The sequence below is a fragment of the Dermacentor silvarum genome, chromosome 3 (genome assembly GCF_013339745.2).
Source record: "Dermacentor silvarum isolate Dsil-2018 chromosome 3, BIME_Dsil_1.4, whole genome shotgun sequence".
Classification (NCBI taxonomy): domain Eukaryota; kingdom Metazoa; phylum Arthropoda; class Arachnida; order Ixodida; family Ixodidae; genus Dermacentor; species Dermacentor silvarum.
In genome coordinates, this window is record NC_051156.1 from 156466213 (window position 1) to 156489490 (window position 23278).

General features: G+C 47.0%; 2 protein-coding genes and 1 long non-coding RNA gene across 3 annotated transcripts in view; 2 read left to right on the forward strand and 1 right to left on the reverse strand.

Annotated features, from left to right (window-relative positions):
* Nucleotides 1-6781, forward strand: part of LOC119444075 (ATP-binding cassette sub-family A member 7-like) — a 29529-nt gene extending 22748 nt beyond the window's left edge. Inside the window, exons 10-12 of the mRNA XM_049664801.1 lie at nt 2121-2304; nt 4334-4524; nt 6580-6781. Of these exons, the coding sequence (XP_049520758.1) occupies nt 2121-2304; nt 4334-4524; nt 6580-6781 (577 nt within the window). The remainder of the gene's footprint in view (nt 1-2120; nt 2305-4333; nt 4525-6579) is intronic.
* Nucleotides 6782-10272: 3491 nt separating this feature from the next.
* On the forward strand, nt 10273-12994 carry LOC125944031 (ATP-binding cassette sub-family A member 17-like). Its single transcript, XM_049663754.1, has 2 exons — nt 10273-10538; nt 12363-12994. Exons 1-2 carry the CDS (start codon nt 10326-10328, stop codon nt 12753-12755), a joined length of 606 nt encoding a protein of 201 aa, XP_049519711.1. The 5' UTR covers nt 10273-10325; the 3' UTR covers nt 12756-12994.
* Nucleotides 12995-15250: 2256 nt separating this feature from the next.
* LOC119445952 (uncharacterized) lies at nt 15251-17316 on the reverse strand. Its single transcript, XR_005190714.2, has 3 exons — nt 17167-17316; nt 16678-16785; nt 15251-15413 (listed from the first exon to the last, which is right to left on the reverse strand). It is a non-coding gene; the product is annotated as an uncharacterized LOC119445952 (long non-coding RNA).
* Between the last annotated feature and the right edge of the window lie 5962 nt (nt 17317-23278).

A 23278-nucleotide genomic window follows, 5' to 3' on the forward strand; every position in this document is an offset into this window, starting at 1 on the left:
TGAGATGTTATCTGTCTTGCGTTGTTATTTGTCTTCCTTGCTTTCTGTGGCACGATTATATATGTAAGACCACTCGCAATAAACCACCAGATGTTGCTAGCGCCATGTCTTCGTCTTCCTTGTCGTATTGTGTGTCTCGTGCAATGCGTCACGTAATGCAATGAACGTACCGACTCGCTGCTCAGCAGAACGCCACTGCGCTGTGCACAAGCATTGAAGGTGCTGGACATATTGCATCCCACCACATTCAGTCTGCCCAAGACAAATACCTGAGGTGCTTTTCCGGATACCTCGAAATTTCGCCACGTTGTCAAATTCGTCATATTTGCGGTCGAGGACGGTATCTTTGGGCGATAACGTTCGGAGATAATTTCATTTTCGCGAACATCCGCTTGACTAGCGGCACGCGTGTCGGCATGCAACAGCGACGTCATTCATTTTACAATGTCAGGCGCACCGTTCTAGCTCCTGTAGTGGAGACAATACCAGTAACGATGTCACCTGTAGACGCCGGACGTGTCCGGCGCTAGACACGTGAAATTTCGCGAAAGTCAACGTATCTCCGAAACTGATTGCCCGATAATACCACCCTTAGTTGGGTCATAGGCCGGCCATGCCCTCTCTGATTGGCTGAAAGCTCCAACCGGACGAACTTCGGCAGTTCCTACAATAGGTGCCGACCAAATCACGCACCCATCGACAGTTCCCTCTGAGTAATGGAATCTAGCATTATGAAACATCGTGCCAACGCACAAGTAAACACGGACGAGAAGAGAAAGACAACAAAAACGCCGGACTTCCAACTGAGTTTTATTCACGGGAAACAGGGCTTTATGTACACAGGAAAAAAAAAAAGGGGGGGGGGGGGGGGCTGCTTGTGCACCCGACCACTCAAAGACATTTCCTTGATCAAGGCCACAGTCATCAAAGGCGGAAAAAAATGTCACAGTTTCGCCCGAAAGGCGAAGCATCGATTGCGATAGCAAATTAGTAAAGAGCTATTCGGAGTAGGGATAGTAGTTTTATCGGCTGCATAAACTGGGACACATTGGCTTACTAACTGAGTTAACAATCGTAGTGTCAGCGCGCACAAGCAAACATGAATAGATCACACTGAATGACCGCAGACAACGACTGTCAAAACGCTGGCAGCAAGCGCAGGTTCGCGCGGTCTATCGCTTCAACGGAAACTGAGCGGCGATTGCACAGCGCATACAAAGGTCAGAGCCGTGAGGAGATAAAAGACGGTGCGGGCGACCGGCACCGTAGGGCAAAGTGCAGAGGAGAAGTTGTTGGCAGAAGAGAAGCTGCCCCCCCCCCCCTCTCCCTCCCGCGCTGCCTTCCCGCTTTCATGCTTTCGCGTGGGAGATTGAGTGGCCAGTTCCCCTTGAGCCCGGTTGCAAGATAAGCATTTGGTGAAGCAGCATAGTGTCGCCCTGCCCCCCTCCCTCCTTCCCATACCCCCACTGCCTTTCGCGCAATGGTCGCGTTTGCTTTCCGCCGTGCGTTCCCTCTCCGTGATAGCGCGCCTCCCCGCGCGCTTTCGCTCGCGCATACGGCGCGGGGCGACGATTTTATCGCCCTTGGAATCTATACGGAACCTCACGACGACGGTGACGCCGACGGCAGTAATCCGGTTGAAGTGTCCATACAATTGCTATCGCAATAAGACCAGCTAGGTAGGGCAAGAGATGTGCAAGATCGTACATGAGTGATGCAAAACTTTTGCCTTAATTTGGCTTTCACCGGCTTTGATGATTGTGGCCTGGATCACAGAAATATCGTTGAGCGGTCGGGTGCGCAAGCAGCACTCCCCTCCCCCTGTGTGCATAAAGCACTGTTTTCTATGAATAAAATTCAGTTGAAGCCATGCGTTCTTGTTGTTGTTCTGTTCTCTTCCGTGTTTATTTGTCCGCTGGAACGATGGTTCATAATGCTAATCACAACCCAGCTATCCACGCTAAACGTAATGTAATGTAGTTGGTGCGTTGCAAGCAACGTAACCGATTGCTGAAGCCTGAAACACGTCATGATCGCCCATGTTTTTTGGCAGCACTCATAGCAGCCCCGATAGCCTGCCCCCTTCCTAGCCAACTGACGCACTGGTGGTTCTCGCGCAGGTACGGCATGACGGAAGCAGTGCGCAGCGTGTCACTTGCACTGCGCACCACCGAGTGTCTCGGCCTGCTGGGTCTGAACGGCGCTGGAAAGACGACCACGCTGGAGATGCTGGCTGCTCTGTTGCGGCCCACCAGCGGAGACGCATACATCAGCGGCCTCTGCATGTCAGAAAATCCCAGGAAGGTACTTTTGCGAGATGACGGCACCTGCGACTGTACGCGGGGCGGGACAACATGAAAAGAAGCACCCGCAGTCGGATTCGGAAAAATCGTCTTACGCTAGAATTGGTTCTTAAGAGAAAAGTTAAGCCAGTTCTGATGCTGGACATATGAGAAAAGGCAGCTGGCCAATGGCAGAGAACGCTTAGGAACGAAAAGCTTTGAGAATTTTGCCCCCGTTCTGTAACCAATTATTCCATTTTTTCTTGTTTCTCCCTTTTACATTGGCTTGGTGCCACAGCGCTGCCAATGTCGCTTTATTACGGCACTCGGCGGGACCGAGAACAAGAATGGAAGAATGAAAGCAGAAATGGCACGTTCCGAATTATGGTTACAGCTTTAAAAAAATAAATTATGGGGTTTTACGTGCCAAAACACACGATATGCTTATGAGCACGCCATGGGGGGCGGGACTCCGAGTTAATTTTGACCACCTTGAGGTTTTCTAACAAGCGCCCAATGCACGGAACACGGGTATTTTTGCATTTTGCCCCCATTGACATGCGGCCGCCACGGCCGGGATTGGATGTCGTAACCTCAGGCTTAGCAGCGCAACACCAAAGCCACTACGCCACCACGGCGGGTGGCACAGCTTTTCATTCAAGGACATCGATTGTTGCTAGTCGCCTCCTAAGAAGTAAGAGTATTTGGCAAAATTTCCGCGTTGACTGTTTCTCGAATGCAGAGGCCACGTTCCTTCTCATGCTGGGGACCACACTTATAATAGCCTGTTCAAACATGGCATTATATCACTAGCCCGCCCCCTCCTACCCCCTTCGTGCACAATAATGTGATGTTAAGCGTTGAAAAAAAAAATAAAGCTCAAACATAGCATGATTGTTTATAGATTTATTTATAATTGAACAAAAATGAAATCATATGTCCACGACGTTTGTTTTAGCGGCGAACCATTGGAGGCCAGAGAACTACGTTCAGACGTACTGGCGCCATGTTGCTAAAGCGTGGTCTTCGAGTGTGCTTGCGGAAACGATTGAGCGCACATTAACAAACTGGAAAAGCTTTACGCATACAAGGCACTCAACAAAAGACGAAACGTGCAATCGTTATCTTCTTATCATGAGTATAAAAGAGATAAACCTAACCGCACACCACACGGGTTTCAGCAAGCATGCCTCCCCATCCAGTTTGTATCGACGCCCGATCGTTATGAGGCAGGCACGGGTTTCAATAATTTGATAAGCTCCTCAATTAACATGAATAGGTGAGGTTCTCTTGTAGATGTTATAAGGAATTCCCCTGCGTCCTCGATTGCTGGATAGAGACGCGAATGTATATATTATGCATGTGTTATCATTCGCCATCAACGTGCCTTAATTCATTGCTCGCTCACTGTGTTTCTAAAGTCTAACGTAGCGCTAGTGTGACCAGGCACTTTAGTTCTAAAGGTCACAGAAAAGTCGCTTTTAACCAGCTGTATAATCGTGGCTAACTTGAAGAACATTGACATTTAATCAACCTGAGCGCCTTCTGGACTACAAACAATGTCAGGACAGTCTCAATAGACACTGTTTAGAAAATAGATTCAGTTGTAGTAGAAAAAGATTAGTACAAGTGGCCGATGACCACAGTACCGAAATTGCTGTACGCGGCGCTCTTGTTTCCGTGCACACTGGTATCTAAAGTGCCACATCATTCAAGCTTCGAAAAGGGGATGCCTGGCACTCTCGTTTTCGGTGTGCTATAGGGAACAACAGCGTCGCGTGCCACAATTTACCTCATCGGGTGATCGGTAACTTGTGCTAATCTTTTACCGCTGCAGCTGTGCGTCCTTGCAATACTATGATGAATTCACATGGTACTGTTTTCAACCAAAATGTCGTGAGACACGAGCTCTAATATTATTACGCAAGGTAGTTCTTTGTGCGAGCTGGCACTGCATGATGAAATAATGTCAGCTCGAAACAGAACATGCGTATTGTCCCCCTCTGTGTCGCAAAAATATGAAGAGGGTGAACGATTTCTCTCCTAAACAGTGGCAGTCAGGTGTGGGCTACTGTCCCCAGTCGGGCGGCCTGCTCGAGCAGCTGACGGGCTCAGAGTTTCTGCGGCTGATGGCCAACTTGCGTGGCATACCCCAGGCCGACGTCGAACTTATCGTGAGAAGCCTGCTACGCGTCGTTGGCATTGACGAGGCCGAAGCTAAGCAGCCGTGTGGATCATACAGGTACTGCACCGTTGATCGTGCACGTTATACAATGAAGGCTTGGCACTTAGTGGCCACTCTAATATTTTGATTCCGATAAAATTATACCGATATTCGAGGCGCAACAACACCGTTGACGCTGCCGTTGGCGTTGTCGTGCGCTCCCAATATTGAGGGCGGCGCATGCGCGGCATGCAGGTGGGCGGAGGATTAGAGGGTTCCCGGCGACGCAGAGTGCGTTTGGCTGTAACACCAAAAAAGCAAACGGGACGCACCATCAGCGCTCCATTCAATAAGCTCGCGTAATAGCACCGTCGGGGAGTCCAAGCGCAATGCTACGCCTTGCTATTGCTGTCAGTGCTTGGGCCTTTGGGCGAAGCTGCTGCATGGGCTGCCGTACAGCAAATTAATTATAGTTAAATAAGTGCGCGCGGTTCTTCTTCGTAAAGAAGCGTGCATGGAGAACCTGTGATAGTTATTGTCCACAATTAACTGTACGCAGTCTGTGATATGGTTTGCCCATATCTCGGCCCCTCTAGGCACTTTCACTCTTGTCCCAGCATGTAGCCAAAGAATATGGCAAGCATCCGCTGCAGACGCGGCAGAAGATTGAGGGAATACAGGTTCTTCGTGACTTTCGGCCCCAGGTCCAGATGATGGAAGGTGCATGTAAGGGCGGCCCCAGCCTAAGTTTCCGGAGCAAGAGTTCCTCCACGCGAGTGAGAGTACGAGAGAGAAAGCAGATGCAATGGGGGATTAGAGAGCTAGTGTCCCGTGGGTGTTGACATTTCCCGGTTACAAAGTTACACAAGGGGAGAGGTCGATGCGTAGCTCGGCCATTTGCACGGAACCGTAAGTAGGATTTGACAACCACGCAGGACTGCGCTCAGTGCTTGTCAACATGATGGGCTACCTATACAAAATAAAAACGAAGTAAATTTTGGCACAATAAACGCTCTTTGTTTGTACGCCGACTATACAGAGCCGCGGTTATGAGTCATGAAATTGGCCGATCCTGTCGGTCAGCTTATGCATGGCGCCAAAGTAACTAAAAAAGCATATCTGAAGAGTTATACCTTTAAAACACACAAAAAAGCGGCGCCTGACTAGTGTAGCTGTGAAGTCGTTACCAAGCATGGCATGACGTCAGCGTGAATGCATATATAGCAGTGCTATTGTCCTGTCACCACGTCTTTTCTAGAGTTTGTTACCAAGCATGGCATGACGTCAGCGTGAATGCATATATAGCAGTGCTATTGTCCTCTCACCGCGCCTTTTCTAGAGGTGCTGAAGTTTGCGCAAGGCTAAAACCCTTTAATGCTGTAAAAACAGACAATTTTGTACTAATGTGAGCTCGAACTGTAGCTGCAATGAGAGAAGGCGTAGTTGAGAACTGTGTATTATTTCTGACCACCAGGTACGCCTAAACTGAAGTACCTGGCAGGAGTGCCTGTCGGCGATAAGTATTAGGGCTCATTTACAATGGCGACTCGCAGAGGTCGCGCGACCAAGTTGGTTGCAAAGCGACCAGGTCGTATATATGGCGGCGAATTATCGCTTTGATCGGAAGGTGACTGCTATGGGTCAATCTTTTGCTGCTGAAATGATGAGTGTGAATGAGTTTATTTAATGCAGTTTTCTTGCCTTCTGTCGCAGCTCTCGTTGTGCTTATTTACCACAAAAATTCACCAGAGAAAAAAAACTCCATTCATCCCCTTCAGCGATCGGATCTTACCCTTGAAGGACAAGGTTCTTATCAATGGGACAAGCCCAGAACCGTTAAGGGTGCGAGAAATCTTTAACTAGGAAGCCTTTTCTTGAGAGGCACAGATTTTTGTCGTCGTATATGTATGACCGCAAACACGCTACTGTGCAAACGAAGGTGCAGGGTATCTAAATTTTCTGGAGGAGGCCTACAATAAATCGGCAAAAAGAGAATAAAAATGCTTCATTAAAGCTGATGATGGTATTTAAACCCTAAAAATGAAGTTTTTCAGTGACATGTATCAAACTTGGTTTGTGGCTTTTGCAGGTGATCGACCTTGTTTTTACCAGACCTTCACTTTCTATTTGCAGCCATGGCGACAAGCGCAAGTTATCTGTAGCAGCTGCTATGGTGGGCCTACCGCGACTCGTGTTGCTTGATGAACCTGTAGCAGGCGTGGACATCTTGGCACGGAGGTCGATTTTCCAGGGGCTACAGGCTATCATCAAAAAGGGATACTCGTCCGTTATCCTCTCCTCCAACAAGTATGCTCAGCTGAGGAGCTTTCCTTAATCAAGTTCATTTTGTAACCTTTGTTTTAACTTTGCTACCGAGCGCAATTAATTTTTTTTCAGACCTCCTGCACCAAATTACAGATCCCATTGGGTGCGCCAATAAAAAAAAAGACTAGAATTTTCACACAGCAAATTTTCTTTTTCTGAGGGCTTTGATATCTTGACCCTTCTTGAGTACAAAGAAACGCAGATGTTAGTGAGCAATTAACACTTCGTCCGGGCGTTTATCACAGAGCACTGGAGCTTGCTGATTTACACCTCGGCCACAAAGTAACTGACCTTAAGGGGAAACTCCGGGAATAGTTAAAACTAAGACACGTACTAGCCCCGTAGTGTCTATACTACGTTCGTGCAGGGCCCTCCATAATTTACGAAAGTACACACATTGACTCCTATATAGTTGTAATATTCTGGGAGAAAAATACACTGTATAATGCAGCTACAGTTGATAGAGCTTTGTCTGCCTTATTTCTACAAGATATCCCAAACCAGTGCCAAAAAAGCCGAAGCTTTAGTGTAAAAAGTTCAGTTTTACTAATCGCGCTTGCAAATGGCCCTGAGATGCCAAAAGAAAAACAACAAAGGTAATGGCAGCGCTACAGAGGGCCCTGAAGTCTGACAGTTACGAGCTTAGCTCTCGACTGCATATTGGTACTCATCGTACTCAATTGTTCCCAGCACGATTACCGCTAACCAACAGTTCTTTGTCCCTGATTGTACAGTTCGCGTTCTATTTGTGTAGTTCTTCGCACCTTCACGTACTTCCATACTATGTCAAAAATTGACGTTAAAGATTAACATTACTACAGCATATTTCTCCCTGTCAACTCTAGTTGAATATTTTCTTTTACAAAATAATGCTATTAGTGGAGAACATATGCTACAAAATTACCCACCGTTCTTCATTCCAGGATCGGTGCCAATGACATTCAGCACAAGGTACCTGATTTCGCGGCATTTTCGCTCATTTCAGTTCATCTGTGCGGGCAAAGCGTCCAAAAGTTGTCAAACTTATTTTTTGCGTGCCCCTTCAAATTGAATGCAGTCACTTTCTTAACTGATAAACTTTCATCTAGCACCCAGCAATGGGCTGCCGAATTTCATAACGTCAGCGACAGTGAATATGTGCCGTTGAGAGCATATAGAGTGTTATGTTAAGAACACTATAGAAAGAAATGTGACGCTGGCGTCGGTGGGCCGCGCTAGTACGCCTTTTCAATCAACGTGAGAACGGTATGGGTAGTACATGTGTTTGACTAAACTTTGCCCTTGTTGCAACGTTGTCGACTCTTGTATCAATGTTACTGAAGCTTCAATTTTATCGCATAATTGATTGCACGAAAACAGCCTTATTTACCCTCTAATTTCTACCAATGCACTGGTTGCCATGATGTTTCAATGAAAAAGAAATCCCTTAGGATATGAATATTACTCCTCGTGAGTGTTAATTATCACACATCTGCCTAGCATTTGGTAAGTATAAGCGCCAGGTACACACGACGCTTCGACATAAACAACTGGCTGATCACCGCTCAAATTTCGCCCGGATGTAGCATTATGCAATGGTTCAGATTATTGCGGTGTTTCCGAGAATTACTTACCTGCTTCGTCCGCATTAGAGCCGAAGTGTGCGCCGTCTGCGGCAATGCCACTCAATGTTCGTCCCTTCGTATAGAATTAGCATATTACTTACGTCATGAGTCACTGCAATGGAACAGTTGCGCCGTCCGGGGAGAGTAGGAGAGTAGCCGCGAATATGCCACGATCAACCGGATGCGTACGACGCCCTGAAAGAATATGCGCACTCTTAGGTCTCAAGAGTGCCTGTGCAAGGTCTCCTCGCCGACTCAAGGGAGCTGAAAACGAATTTTCTCTGCAGCAGCAACTTTATTTTATGAAGTAATGGAGCACGTGATGCGCGGCGTTGGCCAGACCGCTTGCCGGAGAGATTCGGAAGCACGGGAGAGCCCATGGGAACTATAGGGGCGGCCGGCACACGGTAGGCATGGCTTTGGTTACAGAACGAAAAAGAACACACCTTCATTTTCTTCGACGGCACGTACTGTGTTCGTAATACGTCCTCAGTGAACTTCCAGTAGAACGTCGATTGCCACGCCACGCATGATAATTTTAGAACACATTTGAACATAATAACTTCAATTTGCGTGCATGAGTAGTGGACTTTTCATCAATTCACACTAGTTCATCGACTCGAATGCGCACCTTTCGTTCATAGCTCAGTTTGGCCATGCATGGAATGCCGAGTTGGAAGCAAAATCCTCTAGGCCACCACCGTCAATCTTCCTTTGTGATAATAAATATGCCTTTATCGTCATCCTTGAGCCTCGTTTTATCATCATCATCATCATCGGGGGTTACCGATATGTGAACACACGTGACAAGGGTAATGGCGTGAAGTCCTTTCTGGTTTTCCTGGCTACGCAAAGCCGACCCTTCTCTGCAACCGCAGCGGCGGAGTGCCACGGAATCGCCACGGCTGAAGAGGCACTTCACATCCGCTCCGAAAGTAATTTTCGCAGCCCGGTGGTAGCCTACTACAGTGGTAGCCCGCTGACCTTGAGCCACCTGACATCGCAGCAATCACATACCGGAACGCGTTAAAATCCTACTAATTCGCAATGACATCGCTACTCTTCCGAATCTCCATTGGGATAAACGGCAATTCGCACATACCACTGCAAAGAGAAGAGCGGTGCGGCGCGCTGGCTCAACGCCACCTGAAACAAGGCCGTCGCACTGCCGGTCGCGAAAGCGCGCCGGAGATTTAGCGCTGTGCTGGAGGAACAACATGACTTGTTTGATGTAAGACACTTGCTTGCTTGGCGATGTTGCTATGTAAGACGCCTTCTGAATGATCTCTTCGGGTGTGAAATGATCCTCGCAAACCTACAAAGAATGTTATCTCCAGCGATCATTCGCCGCCACCTTATGACGTCAGGGCAGCAGTGCTACGGCCTACGGTTTAGGCTGGCTCGATGCAGCGTTCCTCCTCTCCAATTCAAAAGTCTGTACCTCGTAGCCAAACTTCAGTGGAAATCAGCCGGGGGTTAGCTCGAATAGTTATGCATTACACCTTCCACTCGTACTTTTGCAGCAACCAGGGGCCGCATTCGAAAAGGGTTATCGGTCGTAATTGTTATTTGCCATTGGCCGGTCGAGCCTTCGTTAACAACAATGGCAGGGTCAGGATTGGTTGAAATTTACTCTAACGAAATACAGGCCCAAGATATTGAGCAGCACGCATATTCCCTGCGTCCTTTTAAGGTGACGTTGTGGAGAGGGCGAGACGATTGGTGACATAAAACAAGTCTTTCGTTTTCGCGTATGATGGCGGGATAAATCGCTTTCTTGGCCTATCTCAGAAGTGTACAATGCGGTTATGGTGTACGATAATATTTCTTTTTAGTGTTTCACTAAAACTGTGATGATAAAACCTAATGAAAGCTGCACTAACTTTGTTGACGACGAACGGTATAACTGTAACTCGTGCTCTCAAACTTGAGCTGCGGGTCTTTTTCAGCATGGACGTATGCGAGGCGAACTGCAGCCGCGTGGGTATCTTGGTTTCGGGCCAACTACAGTGCCTGGGCAGCGTGCAGCGACTGCTAGTGCGCTTCGGCCGCGGCTTCACGCTGCAGATCAAGTGCGTCGCCAAGGACGCGAGCAACGCGACCGCCCTCGAGGAGGCCGTGGCCACGCTCTTCCCGGGCATCTTGCTCACCGACGTGCACCCGGTACGCGCTCGCAACGTTGCTATATCATTGAATGTACTATAGACGAGTTTTACGAGCATCATCCCTCCAGTCGGCATCCCCTTTGGGATGGCTGCTGGCGCCGCCACCAAGTTCTTTCCATTAAAGCGACGCTTTCTTTGCCGGACATAACTGACCTTGGTTCCTGGGTGCTGCAACTGCTGCGGTGTTGCTGGGTAGCTCACGTACAGAAAATAAAATGAACTCTTCGATGGTGGCATCTAACCTCGGTCTCTACTAGCTGAGAGACCGATGTTAGATGCCACCATCGAAGAGTTCATTTTATTTATGCTATAGTACTTGGCTACAGTTGTTCTTATTAACACGCATCCCTTCTTCTCTTGAGGCAACGCCTAGTAGTTCTTTGATACGATTGTCACTAGCATCACGTCGCTTGGCATGCGTGCGAAAAAGAACTGCATCATGAAATCTTCGCTTGTCATATATTCTAACATGTGCGTATGATCTGCATAATTTATCCCTTTCGGTTACGTTTATTCTCGGAAATTAAGATCCCTTGTTATTGCCGACAAACCATCAGCTTTTCGAATAAATAATACCTTCCATCAGTAAAGTATTCTTTTTTTCATCTTGGGCGTCCCCGATAACCTGCAAGCTGTCCTCCAACCGCATCATCACTGCCTCTAAAGCAAACTCATTCACATTGCACCCTACAGTGGCTAATACCCAAGGCCTCGGCGGCAAGGTCACAAATTGCGCTGAAACCATTGGATGTGGTTGTAAAAAATAAGCGAAGCTTTGCTTCTCGTTTCACTGCTAAAGCTGCTTCCCGCGCTGAGTCACTCTTCTCAGGTCGAAAGGTCGCGCCATTGGCGGTGTTATGAAAGCATTTGATAGCCTTGTCCGTCTCGGGTTTGTCGTGTGTAGTTCACGGCCGGGATGCACTCGTGACATCTGCTTTCTGGCCCCAACCGAACGTGGTTTTCCCCTCCGGAATTATGATGTGCACCCTTCTATTGACCTCGCGCGCGACCGATGGCGGCGCTGCGAACGGCATTCTAATGACGTCAACAGGGGGAAGTCGCCTTTGCCTTCTGCTATAATCTGGCTGGAATAGCTGCATTTCTATTCGTTTGCTGCCATTCTCACTGCATGCTCGTATAGCATGGCGCTCTCTGATATTGTTGTCGGGTGTAAGTTTATAAATATCCATACTATTAGCCAAGCAACGCTATATATACTTTGCGCCTTCCATAAAAAGCCGCCGTCGCGCTCAAAGACACGATCTCGTGACTCAGTCGCAAAACAAGACATCCAATGAACTCGAGTTTACACGACTTAGGAGCCGAAGCACGATCTTGAGGTACAATTGCAAATGACATTTTGACTAAGTCACAATGCTGTCGATCGAAAAGCTTACATTTCGCATTACTTTACTACATTCAAGAGATGAAGTTCTTGAATGCAATAAAGTAATGCGAAATGTAAAATTTGCGTTCGACTAAATTGTGGCTTAGTCAACACGTTCACCTCTTGAATGCAATAAATTTCATTTGAATGGGCCCCGAAGGTGTCTCATGAAGGCTTTTCTTGAGCGTTTTACATGTATTGAACTTGTGCTCATTATGTAACTTGTGTAACTCGGCCAACGTGGCCCCGAGCTAAAGCCTCCTCTTAAGTAATGGTGACTGCTGAAAATTCATCCGGGGTCTCTCTACTCTGGCGCGCCATATAATGAGACGGTGGCGCTTTCACGCGCAGAGCCCCTTTTCTCTGTCTTCTTTCATTTTTCCTTTTTTTTTCATGGCACAAGCCTCACTGTACCTGCGCCGCCCTCGTCTGCAGGGCCTGTTCCAGTTCTCGATGAAAGAGATGCTGCAATGGAGCGTGCTCTTCGCTCGCGTCAACCAGCTGCATCGGCATTTCCAGCTCGAGTACGTGAACGTGTCCAGCACGGGGCTCGAGGAGGTCTTCATCGACTTCGTGCGCGACACGCGCCGCCCGGCGCTTTCGCCCGCAGGCTTGAGCTCGCCCCAAGCCCCACCGGCCACGGCGCCTGCAACCGCTAAGGTCAACGCTACGTCGGCGCCGGGTGCGGCCGCCGGGCCTAGCCTGGGAGGACGGGCAGGAGCAGCCAGAGGGGACGTTGCCGCTACCGCGCAAGCGAAGGGTGCTGCGCCGTCCACCAGCTACCCGACAGCCAAGGGTGGCGCGGGCGGCGCGGCAACGAAAATTTAGGCATTCAAAGACGCCACCAACGCATCCTTGGACTCGAACCTTTATGTGTAGTTTTGTGTGTGTTCATATGTGCCAACTCGCCGCCCACAAAACGATAATGGCGTGTTTCTGCGCATACATTATAAGTATTACTAACTAGGAGTCAGTTTTCAGTATATGTCTTCTTCTGTCGACATTATTTTGCACGATAACAAAAAAGTCCTGCTCGCCCTTCTTGTAGGACAACGCCCACCGTTCGAGACCCCCTCATTGAAGGAGACTGATGTATCTGCATGCAGACGGATACGTATAACGTGCCCTCAGGTGTGAGCTCCTTTGCTCACAACCAATAAGAGCCCGTGAGAGGAGGTCAAATTTAAAAGCCATCCTGCAGTGCTCGTTCATGACGTGTGGACCCCTGCTCACGACGTGTTTCTCGGCCACAGCGGCCGGATTCCAAACGCATAATTCCACCCTAACTGTAAACGGCCGCAAGCTTCTCTTGGAGCGAAATGAGGTCCGCTAGCTGAAGGTGAAGGTCTCTCCAATAAGGAAACACGCAGAGAAAGAAAAAAATTCAAAGCCAAAGCAGTGTCGGAAGCCACAGTGACGGGCTTTTTTTTCTCTCTTTTTTTTCCTTTTTCTTTAATGAATCGCTTAAGTGTGTAATTCCGTGTATACGACACAATTCTCGCTTTTCTTATTACTTGTTCTTCTAGGTTTCTGTATTACTTCCATTGCGAAAGATTTTCCAACTGTAATCATTTTCTTGCCATGTTTACATCCATCTTCGATCTCTCGCTGTCCTCGTTATGCAAATACTCCCTCAAAAGAAGTTCCCTGCGGTGTTTGTTCGTGGATTGTAGGCATCCGCTCACTCCTAGGAAATTTTGTCTTTACCACCAGCCCTACAGCAATGGTTATGTCATGTCAGAACTGCAAATCAGCTTCAACCATACTGTCAAACCATACACGCAGGCAATTCCTTCTGATAGACTTTCTCGCTAACGACTACGCATAGCCGTGCTACACTCTTTCTCCCATACCTTAGCTTCTCTTTTTCACCCACCACTGCGCTGCCAAGCCACTCGACCTCTAACGACCATCAGCCATATGTTGGATGCGCCGTTTTCGCGAAATCACCGAGGCCAAGCAATGTTGGCCTTGGCGATTTTGGGATGGGAGAGAGACCAGCTGAGAATGCCGGACACTGGTGACTTCTCACCCGTCAAGAAATTGCTGCAGGGTCCGGCTCCAGCGCAAACGTTACAAACCCCACTACATTGTATGCACTGGTCTGTTCCATGTAATTATAGAACTAAAACGGGAAGCTCGATGCTTCGGCACGACGTAAATGCAAGACACGGGACAGAGACAGACATTGACGAGGACAAGCATTTTATCTGTGTCCGGTCTTTTGCATTTGCATTGTACCCAATCACGATAGGAAGACGCAAACATTAACACATTCTGTCACGCTTCTATAGTGAGAACACCATGGCATACAGTGTGTCCCGGCTAACTTTAGCCAAGGTTGCAAAACAGCGATATGCGCTGTTCGTTCGTACGCAGCACGTTCAAGAGCACTGCAATTAAGGCTCGCAAGCGGGCATATCACGTGCTGTTTTCCTTCTTTTTAGGACACAGGAAAAAATTATTACGTAACAAGTAGGAAGTTAGAAGCTACTGAAATAGATGTTTCTTAGAACACTCAACAACTTTCTTGTTGATAGTTTTTTACTAATGTTAATACTCGTGATGTTGCCTAATTATTCTTGAATAATTATGCAGATAAACAGAATACAAAAAAGTGTAACAGCCAGCAACATGCATTTGGTTGCGTCAGCCTAGACTGCTTCGGCATGGTTTTAAACCTCTGCTGAAATTACCAGCTGGGACAGTGTAAAAGGGACACCCGACACCCAGCAGGAAACAGCCATAAGCACACTGGAAATAACGTCACATGTGGTTTCACACCTTTGTCTGTTTAAGTCGTACACGCCGAAAATTGATGTTCTTGGTGCCCACTCTATATCGATGCCGAGCTTCGCAAAGCTATACTTCTGAGAGCCCGCGCAATGCCATAGCAGCGAAGGGTCGTTGTTATCCACTGAAATCGCCATTTTGCCCACTGTTTTCCCGTGGCGGCATCCGAGAGCGATTCTTATCGCTAATCTGAATCACAACACGTGATGGAACGTACCTATAGCACCCCAGCCGCTCCATCTTCGTAAGTACGATGCTTGTCGTTTTTTGAAGATGTATTGACCTCCCTCATAACTTCACGAAAACAATTTCGACAGGTACACACAGCACAAAAATGCTATTTTCAGTTCTTAGCCACCGGTTTTGTTTCAGAGTGACTTCGACGTGTCGGGCGTGTGACGCGCGCTCATTAATGATGGTCGCGCCTTCATAGAACTGAGCTGGTCAAGGAGTTCCAGACAAGTATGCAAACGCCACAACATAGAAGGGTCCTGCATTGAAATGTCGCAGAATAAAGTAAGAGGCCACTATGTCTTTTTCTTGCATTTTTTATTATTATTATTCGCCACACCTCACTCCGCGATTAAGCTTCATCATCGTTCGACCAGCAGCTGGAACCGTCGTGGTCGCATAGGTGACTTCCTTTAGTTTTTTTGTGTTTGCTTTGCCGGATGACTCGACTCCGAGTTACATCTGCAGACAAGAAATAGCAACATCGTTAGAACAGAGATCAAATATGTTATATACCGTGCGATAAAAAATATCTCACCCACCCCGCAAAGCCCAACGTATAATTCCTTATACTCTGGGAAGCAGTTTGAGTTGCGGATATTTCGGAAAACTATTTCATAATTAATTACTACACCAATTATTTTAAACTTTAAAACTACTTCAAGCAAGACGCCAATTAAGCGGCTTATCCGGGGAAGAAGAGCTCGTCCGTGAGAGCTCTCACTAAAGTAATTTACAGTAAAGTGCTCATAATCAGATCGTGGTTTTGACACGTAGAACCACATAACTGAATTTTTTTAGTGCTGCGTAGACACAAACAAAAAACGGACACGGACGGGTCTGTCTGTCCAGTGTTCCCAAGTTACCACATAGAAGGAAAGACCAAATAGGCCAACATTGCGTTCTGTTGTTGCTGGGCAAAATGGTGTGCATATTCCTTATTTATATTTCTGCTTGGCGCAAGGTTAAAAAAAAAGAAACATGACGCCAAACAGAGATCACAGACACAACCGCAACCTACCAAATGCTTAATGACGGTACTTTTTCATGACAGAACCTCTATTAAACCATTCCTCTTTCTGGTTTTTCATTTCCTTACGTTGTTCCAAGCAGAATAATAATCTATGTACTTTATCCACTTCGGGCACGGCGTCTACGCTCGTGGACGCGACCTATTTTTGCCATTTCTGTGCAGTGGTAGCTAGGAATATAAATGAAACATTAAGCTTAGGGTAAACTGAACATTTTACTAGCCTATATTACTTCCATTTTTCTTCTGAGTGATATGTATCGTTACCCAGTACCGCTTTGGTGAAGGCGCTACCGTGTTTTACGTGACGTATGACGTGGGGCGTGTCGGTAGCAACCTCGAACATTATTTTTCTCGCAATTCTTGTGGCCAATAAATACCTCGTGCATGTAATTCGAGTGGGTGATTCAATCCTCTTTATCAAGAAACTTAGCATGACTGAATTTACAATATTCAAATGTTTAGTTGCTCTAATTATGACGACTCATCATAAAATGCACAGAGTCATTCTACCACCTTGATTTGCTTTCAGTGGAGTCTCAAGCAACCTGGCATAAAATTATCTATGTTTCACACATGCATCGGCAGTCGATCAAAATTTGTTTCTGAAGGTGTTATCTTCTGTTTGTGCACTGCCATTTGCTGCAACTCCCACTTTCGATGATCTTATTTCTTTTTTTTTTTCTTAATGCTCACCTTTTCCCCGCGTCCCCGTCCTGGATGTACCAGGCTACTTCTTGCATTTCCCGCAGCCGCATCGTCCCGAGCCGCACTGGCAGGACGATGTGCATCGGCAGTTGGGGTCTGCGGGTAAAGAGGCAAGAGAAGGCGTGTACGTTATGGCACGGCACCAACTCTGTCAAAGTTGTTAACGACGTTCCCGATAGACGCCGTCATCGACAAGAATAATTCCCAGCAAACATGAAAGCGATAGTTGTCGGAACACTGCAAGAACACCAGCTTATACATATAGAACATTTACCTAAGTGAGATAACCAGTAACAGTCATGCCTTAACGCTAACCAAACATAGACGCGATAGCAGAAAATTTATCACAAAACCTCTCGAGGCAGACCTTTTTCACACGGGACGTCACGCATTATCGCAGAGAAAACTTTTGTGATAGGTCTGGCCTTCGCTCGACAAATTCGACAAGAACAATTCACGAAAGTGGCGCAGTCTTACCACCACACTTGCAAGGGCCGTCCATGTCTATAGCTCTGGTGCAAAGTCTGCTTGTAGAAAGGCGCTTCTCCTCCGATGAGTGTCTGTAGACGTGTGAGAACCAATTCAGCAGCGCCGACCCCTTATTTATATTGCGATGCCTGTTGTTTTTCAAGAGGGAAAGGGTGAGCCTACGGGTGGTCGTGTGCAAAGCCAACTCTGATTGGTTTTCTCCTCTCCCGCTCGCGTTTGTTGTCGTCTGCACCGCCCAACCATAGGCGTCGCCTGTTAGCCCAGATGAGCGCTCGTTCGTGCCGTCCTCGCATAGTGCCGCCTACCCTGACGTGATATATCCGTTGCGCACTTTAAAAAAGCAAACCTCTAAAAGACAAAAACAATCAAGCGAAGAAAATGAAGGTGGCCGCTGGCAGGTAAACATCCGCGGTATAAGAGGGTTGCCTTCGGGGAAGACGGTGGTGCATTAAAATGAATTGCAACTCGGCAAAAAACAGTTGCTATCAAAGTTGCCGCAGGAAAAATGAACAAGACGGTCTAGCAGCCGGGGCACGGTTTTTCGTGGAAGCGGCCGTTCTATACGCCACGCTCTTGCCAGGGCGGTGCTGAACATTTTTCTTTGAGGCTTTCATTCGTTTCGTTGAACGAAGTTAACCAGGCGAAGGCGAGAAGACAAACGACGCGCCTAAAGTGACTCGAGACGAGGTTCGTCGACACACTTCATTGGGCGTGCGTCGAGAAGGTCAATGTGGAGACCTCACCCACGCTCGTATACCGTATCGTCGCAATTACAAGCATCATTTCCTTGTTATGAGTGACCTGCAAGGCAAACATTAGCGTCTGTGATACGTACGCTTGTGCGCTCTGATCATCTTTACTTCGATCAATTATTGCAAATCTTTCAACGAGTTGCTTGCAATACCGAGGGCATTTAAGGAGCGAAGGACGTTTTTGCCGATAAATGGTCCATGACTCAGCCGGCAGGCGTTAATACCCTTCTCGGATTTCCATGGTTGCTGATGTGATCGATATGATCGCTTTTAAGTGTGGGTGAAACTTTTTCGACGAATAAAGTTGGAAAGACCGCCGAGTTCTACACATCACTGGCCGTACTTAGCGTAATCATCTAATTTGTATTCGAGCAAGTATATTTCCCGCTACAGAGCCGTTTCCTTGGCGCGTATTCGACACAGCGGCTAGCGACGGACTATTACATCAAAATTACTTCGCAGGTTTTGGTTCGTAACCTGAGCTGCAATCAGAGGCTGAATACTCGAAAGGTGCTTATCTTATGTATATGATCAGTATATATGTATATACTGTATGTCAGATACGTATATGTACCGCTACTTCTGTCCCTGTGTCTTGGCTCACCTCTCTACAAATACATTATTTGGGCAAGACTCGACAAGGCAAAATGAACGCAAGAATAAAAATAAATAAATGACTGCACTGCTTCGTAACCCCGCAGTAGACTCCTCGTGTAGCAATAACTTTTGGCAGCATTTGCTAAGGTTCACCAATACATTATGATTATAGTCGATCATGAACTAAACATCGGCTGAAACTGGGAACTTTTCTCTATATCAAAGGCCCGAGTACAGTATTAGACCCTCCATGGAGTAATCTTTAAAGATGTAGCTTTGGCGCCCTTCGGAATTTGTTGCCTTGGTGGCATTAAACTTCAAACCTAATATCATCACCATCAATATTATTGCGCTAAATAGCGAAACAGTGGCGTCATGAAGGCCCTGTGCATCATAGCTCTGCGCCTATGGCATTGCGCTACTGAACTCGAGGTCGAAGGTGCGATGCCCACCGCATTTCGATGGGGGCGAAATGCAAAACCGCTCTTGTACATATATTTATTACTTACAATACCGTCAATCTCATTTCTAAGTCATAATAGGCGGGCACGTGATTGAATGATGTCTTATTTATACAATGAGGAGTGAAGCGTGCACGTTGTCTCTGCATGTGCAGGTGTAAAACGCAGGGTAAATGCACATATTTAAAACAATAACTCGGTTCACTTACTTAAAATGAGGAAATACAAAGTAGCCTGTTCATTAAGTTTATTCCGTTTTAGTACTGAGTATAAGAATCTTACAAAATAAGGGAAAGAAAAAAAGAAAAATAAAGTACGCAAAAAAACTTCAGCTCTAGATAATATGGGTGGAAATTAGGGTGAATAAGATTGAAAAATAATTTTTAGTAATTTATTGCATCTTGTAATAACTTAACCAAATCATGTCACGAAGCTGTAGTATTTATTGATGCAGCTTGATTGTTCCGACGCGGGGGATGAAGGAAACACATAAAAGAAGCGAAAACATTGATTTTGGCGCAACAGTAAAGAGCCCAAAGTGGTCAAAATAGTTCAGGTTTGCCGAGCTCTCTCTTTTTTTTTTCTACTAATGTCAACTAGAAAATCGGCTATCCCCATTGGCTCTTTCATCGAGACCTCTCTCTTCCTCTCTCTTAACGTTACGCCAAACAGGCATAAAATATTCACTCACATAATTTGCAATAGAATTGGGGCAGTACTTCAACCAAACAAGAGAATGGCTTCACGGAGGCATATTCTACGATGAATCACGTCCATGTCATCAATCAGAGTAACTGAGAAATCTGCGGAGTACAATCAACCTCTCTATATGACTTTCATATATTATGAAAATGCATTTGTTTCAGTACAGATACCAGCAGTCATGGAGACATTGCGTAATCAATGAGCAGAGGAATCATACGTGAATATTTTGGAAAATATCTACAATGATTCCACAGCTACCTTGCTTCTCCACAAGAACAGTAGAAAATTTTCTATCAAGAGAGGCTTCAGGCAAGAACACACAATCTCTTCAATGCCATTCACTGCATGTTTAGAAGAGGTATTTAAACTATTTAACGGCGAAGGCTTCGCAGTGAGGATCGACGGCGAATATCTCAACAACCTTCGGTTTGCAGATGACATTATTCTGTTCAGCAACACCGGTGATGGATTGCAAGAAATTATTAAGAACTTTTACCGACAAAGTGCAAGATTAAAGTTGAAGAACAATATGGAGAAGACAAAGTAATGTCCAATAGCCTGGCTAGGGAACAAGAATTCATGATCGCCAGTCAACCTCTAGAGCCTGTGCAGCAGTTCATTTATCTAAGTCAATTACTCACAGGGGACCCTGATCATGAGAACGAAATTTACAGAAGAATAAAAGTACGTTGGGGTGCATACAGCAGGCATTGCCAAATCCTGACTGGGAGCTTGCCACTGTCGTTGAAAAGAGCAGCGTACAGTTATTGCATTCTACCGGTGCTAACATATGGGACATAAGCTTGAAGGTTAACAAAGAAACTGCAGAAGAAGTTAAGGACCGCGTAAAGAGTGACGGAACAGACAGACAGACAAAGAACTTTAATGGAGGTCCTGAGAAGCTCTGTTGCCCCCTCTCAGGGAGGCGACGAAGCCGCTGGCCGCACCCACGTCGGGACGGGGAGACCAAGCTCCAGCGCCGCATCGTGGGCTCTCTGGACAGCCCAAAATTGGCGTGACTGGTCGGAGCTCCGAAGTGCAGAGCTCCACTCCTCTGCAGTGCATCGATGCGGGCCCCTCTGTAACGAGGGGCATCCCCAGAGCATGTGTTCCAAAGGACTACATTGTCCGCAGCTAGGGCAGTCTGGACTAAAGCAGTCTGGATTGATGTAGTGAAATAAATTCAGGTTGGGATATGATCCCGTCTGAAGCATGCGTAGTGTGACAGCTTGAGGTCTGGTTAGTGTCCCGTGTGGGGGAGGGTATAGTCTTCTACCAAGGTAGTAGTGTTTGGTAACCTCGTTGAAGGTGGAGAGAGTGTCACGGAACTCGACGAGCCTAGAATCGACGGAGCCTCGACTTGCAGTGGCGTCAGCGCGGAGGGTTAGTTCGCGCGTTTGGACGTGTGCGATGTCATTGAGGTTGCGGAGGGAGTCGAGTTGGGGTTCGAGATGGGCCGGGAACCACGTGATTGTATGTGCTGGATGACTTTGCCTTTGAGAATTCGATGAGCTTCCTTGGCGATGGCACCAGAGGCAAATGCCCGAACCGCCGCCCTCGAGTCAGTAAATATTTCAGCTCTCTCATCGTCGAGAAGTGCAAGAGCGACCGCAGCCTGCTCTGCCCTAGCCGGGGTGCTGTCTCTGATGGAGGCTGCACAAGTGACGTGTCCGTCGTGATTGACTACCATTGCGACGAAGTCCGATGTGTGCTCGTACTGGGCCGCGTCAACGAAAGTGACCGTGTGAGGCGAGGCTTTTATGCTCCGGAGCAATGCCACAGCCCTAGCTTTGCGCCTGCTCGCATTGTGTTGTGGATGCACGTTTTTGGGAAAAGGAGCAACCGTAATGTTGTCCCGTAGGTAATCTGGCATTTCACATGTGCGTTCCATCGCTACAGTGGAGCCGATTCCTAAGACCACGAGAATCTCCCTCCCAGCAGGGGTGCTAGAGAGTCGTGATACTTGAGCCGTTTCCTGAGCTTCGATGATTTCATCGAGTGTATTATGTACACCTAGTTGAAGAAGGCGGTCCGTGCTGGCGTTTATTGGTACTCCTATCACTTTTTTGATGCTTTTAAGGATGAGCGTGTCCAGCTTGTGCCTTTCAGAAGCGTACCACTTGTGCATTGCAGCCACGTAAATTATGTGACTCATTAAGAATGTGTGGAATAGCCGTAGGAGATTGTCCTCCTTTAGACCGCTCCTCTTGTTGGAGATTCTATTGATTAATCCAATCATGCACTCCGTCTTGGTCGTGATTTTTCTGAGCGTCGTGATGTTACCTCCGGTAGACTCGATGAACATTCCCAGCACCTTTAGGGTGTCGACCCTAGGAATGCTCGCCCTGCCAGGTGAGTGACGGAACGAAAACAAAAAAAAAGAAACGTTGATGCCTCAGTGTTCATTAATCTTTCTGCGGTCCCTTCTCCTCCCCGGTCTTCCAAGGTGAAGGTCGATGAGAGCGTTGTATGCTCAGGACGCTGTCGCTGGTTTCGGCTGTTCTTGTGGCCACACATTTCTGGGGTTATCTCGTGCGTTCCAAAGCTAATCGCAAGGAAAACGTCGCCCACGTCCGCCAGTGCATCTATTTCTCCGCATGCGCACGTTTGAGACCGCCAAGAAGCCGCAGGCTAATAAGATTAGGTACGGACGCCTATCAGGACCAGCTTGTTGTTTACACTGTTTCAGTGCATCACACGTTACAATAGATACTGTTCCTTCTAGTACTGTATCACGGTGGCATTCTCGTTTGCTCATTAATGTTGTGGCCTGGTTGTAGTCAAAAAAGAAGCGAATAATGCATGTTCACGCGTGTAGTATAAGTAAACTTATAACAACCCTCTGCATGCGCTCGGCGAGCGTGCGCGGTTCCTTCATCTATCGGTATGCGTATTTTGGGACTACAGCTTCAACGTGGTACAAGTCAAACGACTTTGAGAAAACTTGTTGAGTGACAGGGATTCGGCCTGGGACGGATTGGGTGAGCGCATACCATTCAAGAAGATGGTGCTCATGATTACCTGGAATAGATTGGCGCACACTAACTACGAGGGATCGTCAAAGAATCGTCGATAGGTGCCTTGTTGGGATTAGATCTAAAGCAATAAGCGTGATAGCAATCACACGCATTGATTCCTTCCTTCCTTCTACTCCCATTTGCTCTTCAAAAAGATACGATATATATTGTTGTTGTTATTGTTGTTTGGTGACCTAGCTTTACTAATCAAAATAGACAATGGCCAGGTCAATAGGTGCCTTGCTAGCATTATCTCTAAAGCAATGGTGTGATTGCAATCATACGCATTGATTCCTTCTTTCTACCCACATCTGCTCTTCAAAAAGACACCATATATGTTGTTGTTATTATTGCTGTTTTGGTCACCTAGCTTTATTAATGAAAATACGCAATGGTCGGGTGTCTCGCTGAGAGACCCGGGGCTGAACTTACAAAGCTTTTAGTTCGTAAGAGCTCTTTGCGATTGGCCGAGCCGCCTTCACTAAAAGTATTTCCAATATTGCATTTGCCTGGCAGGTTCAGTATGAATTATTCTGAGGTAATAACTTTGTTTGTATAAATACAGACC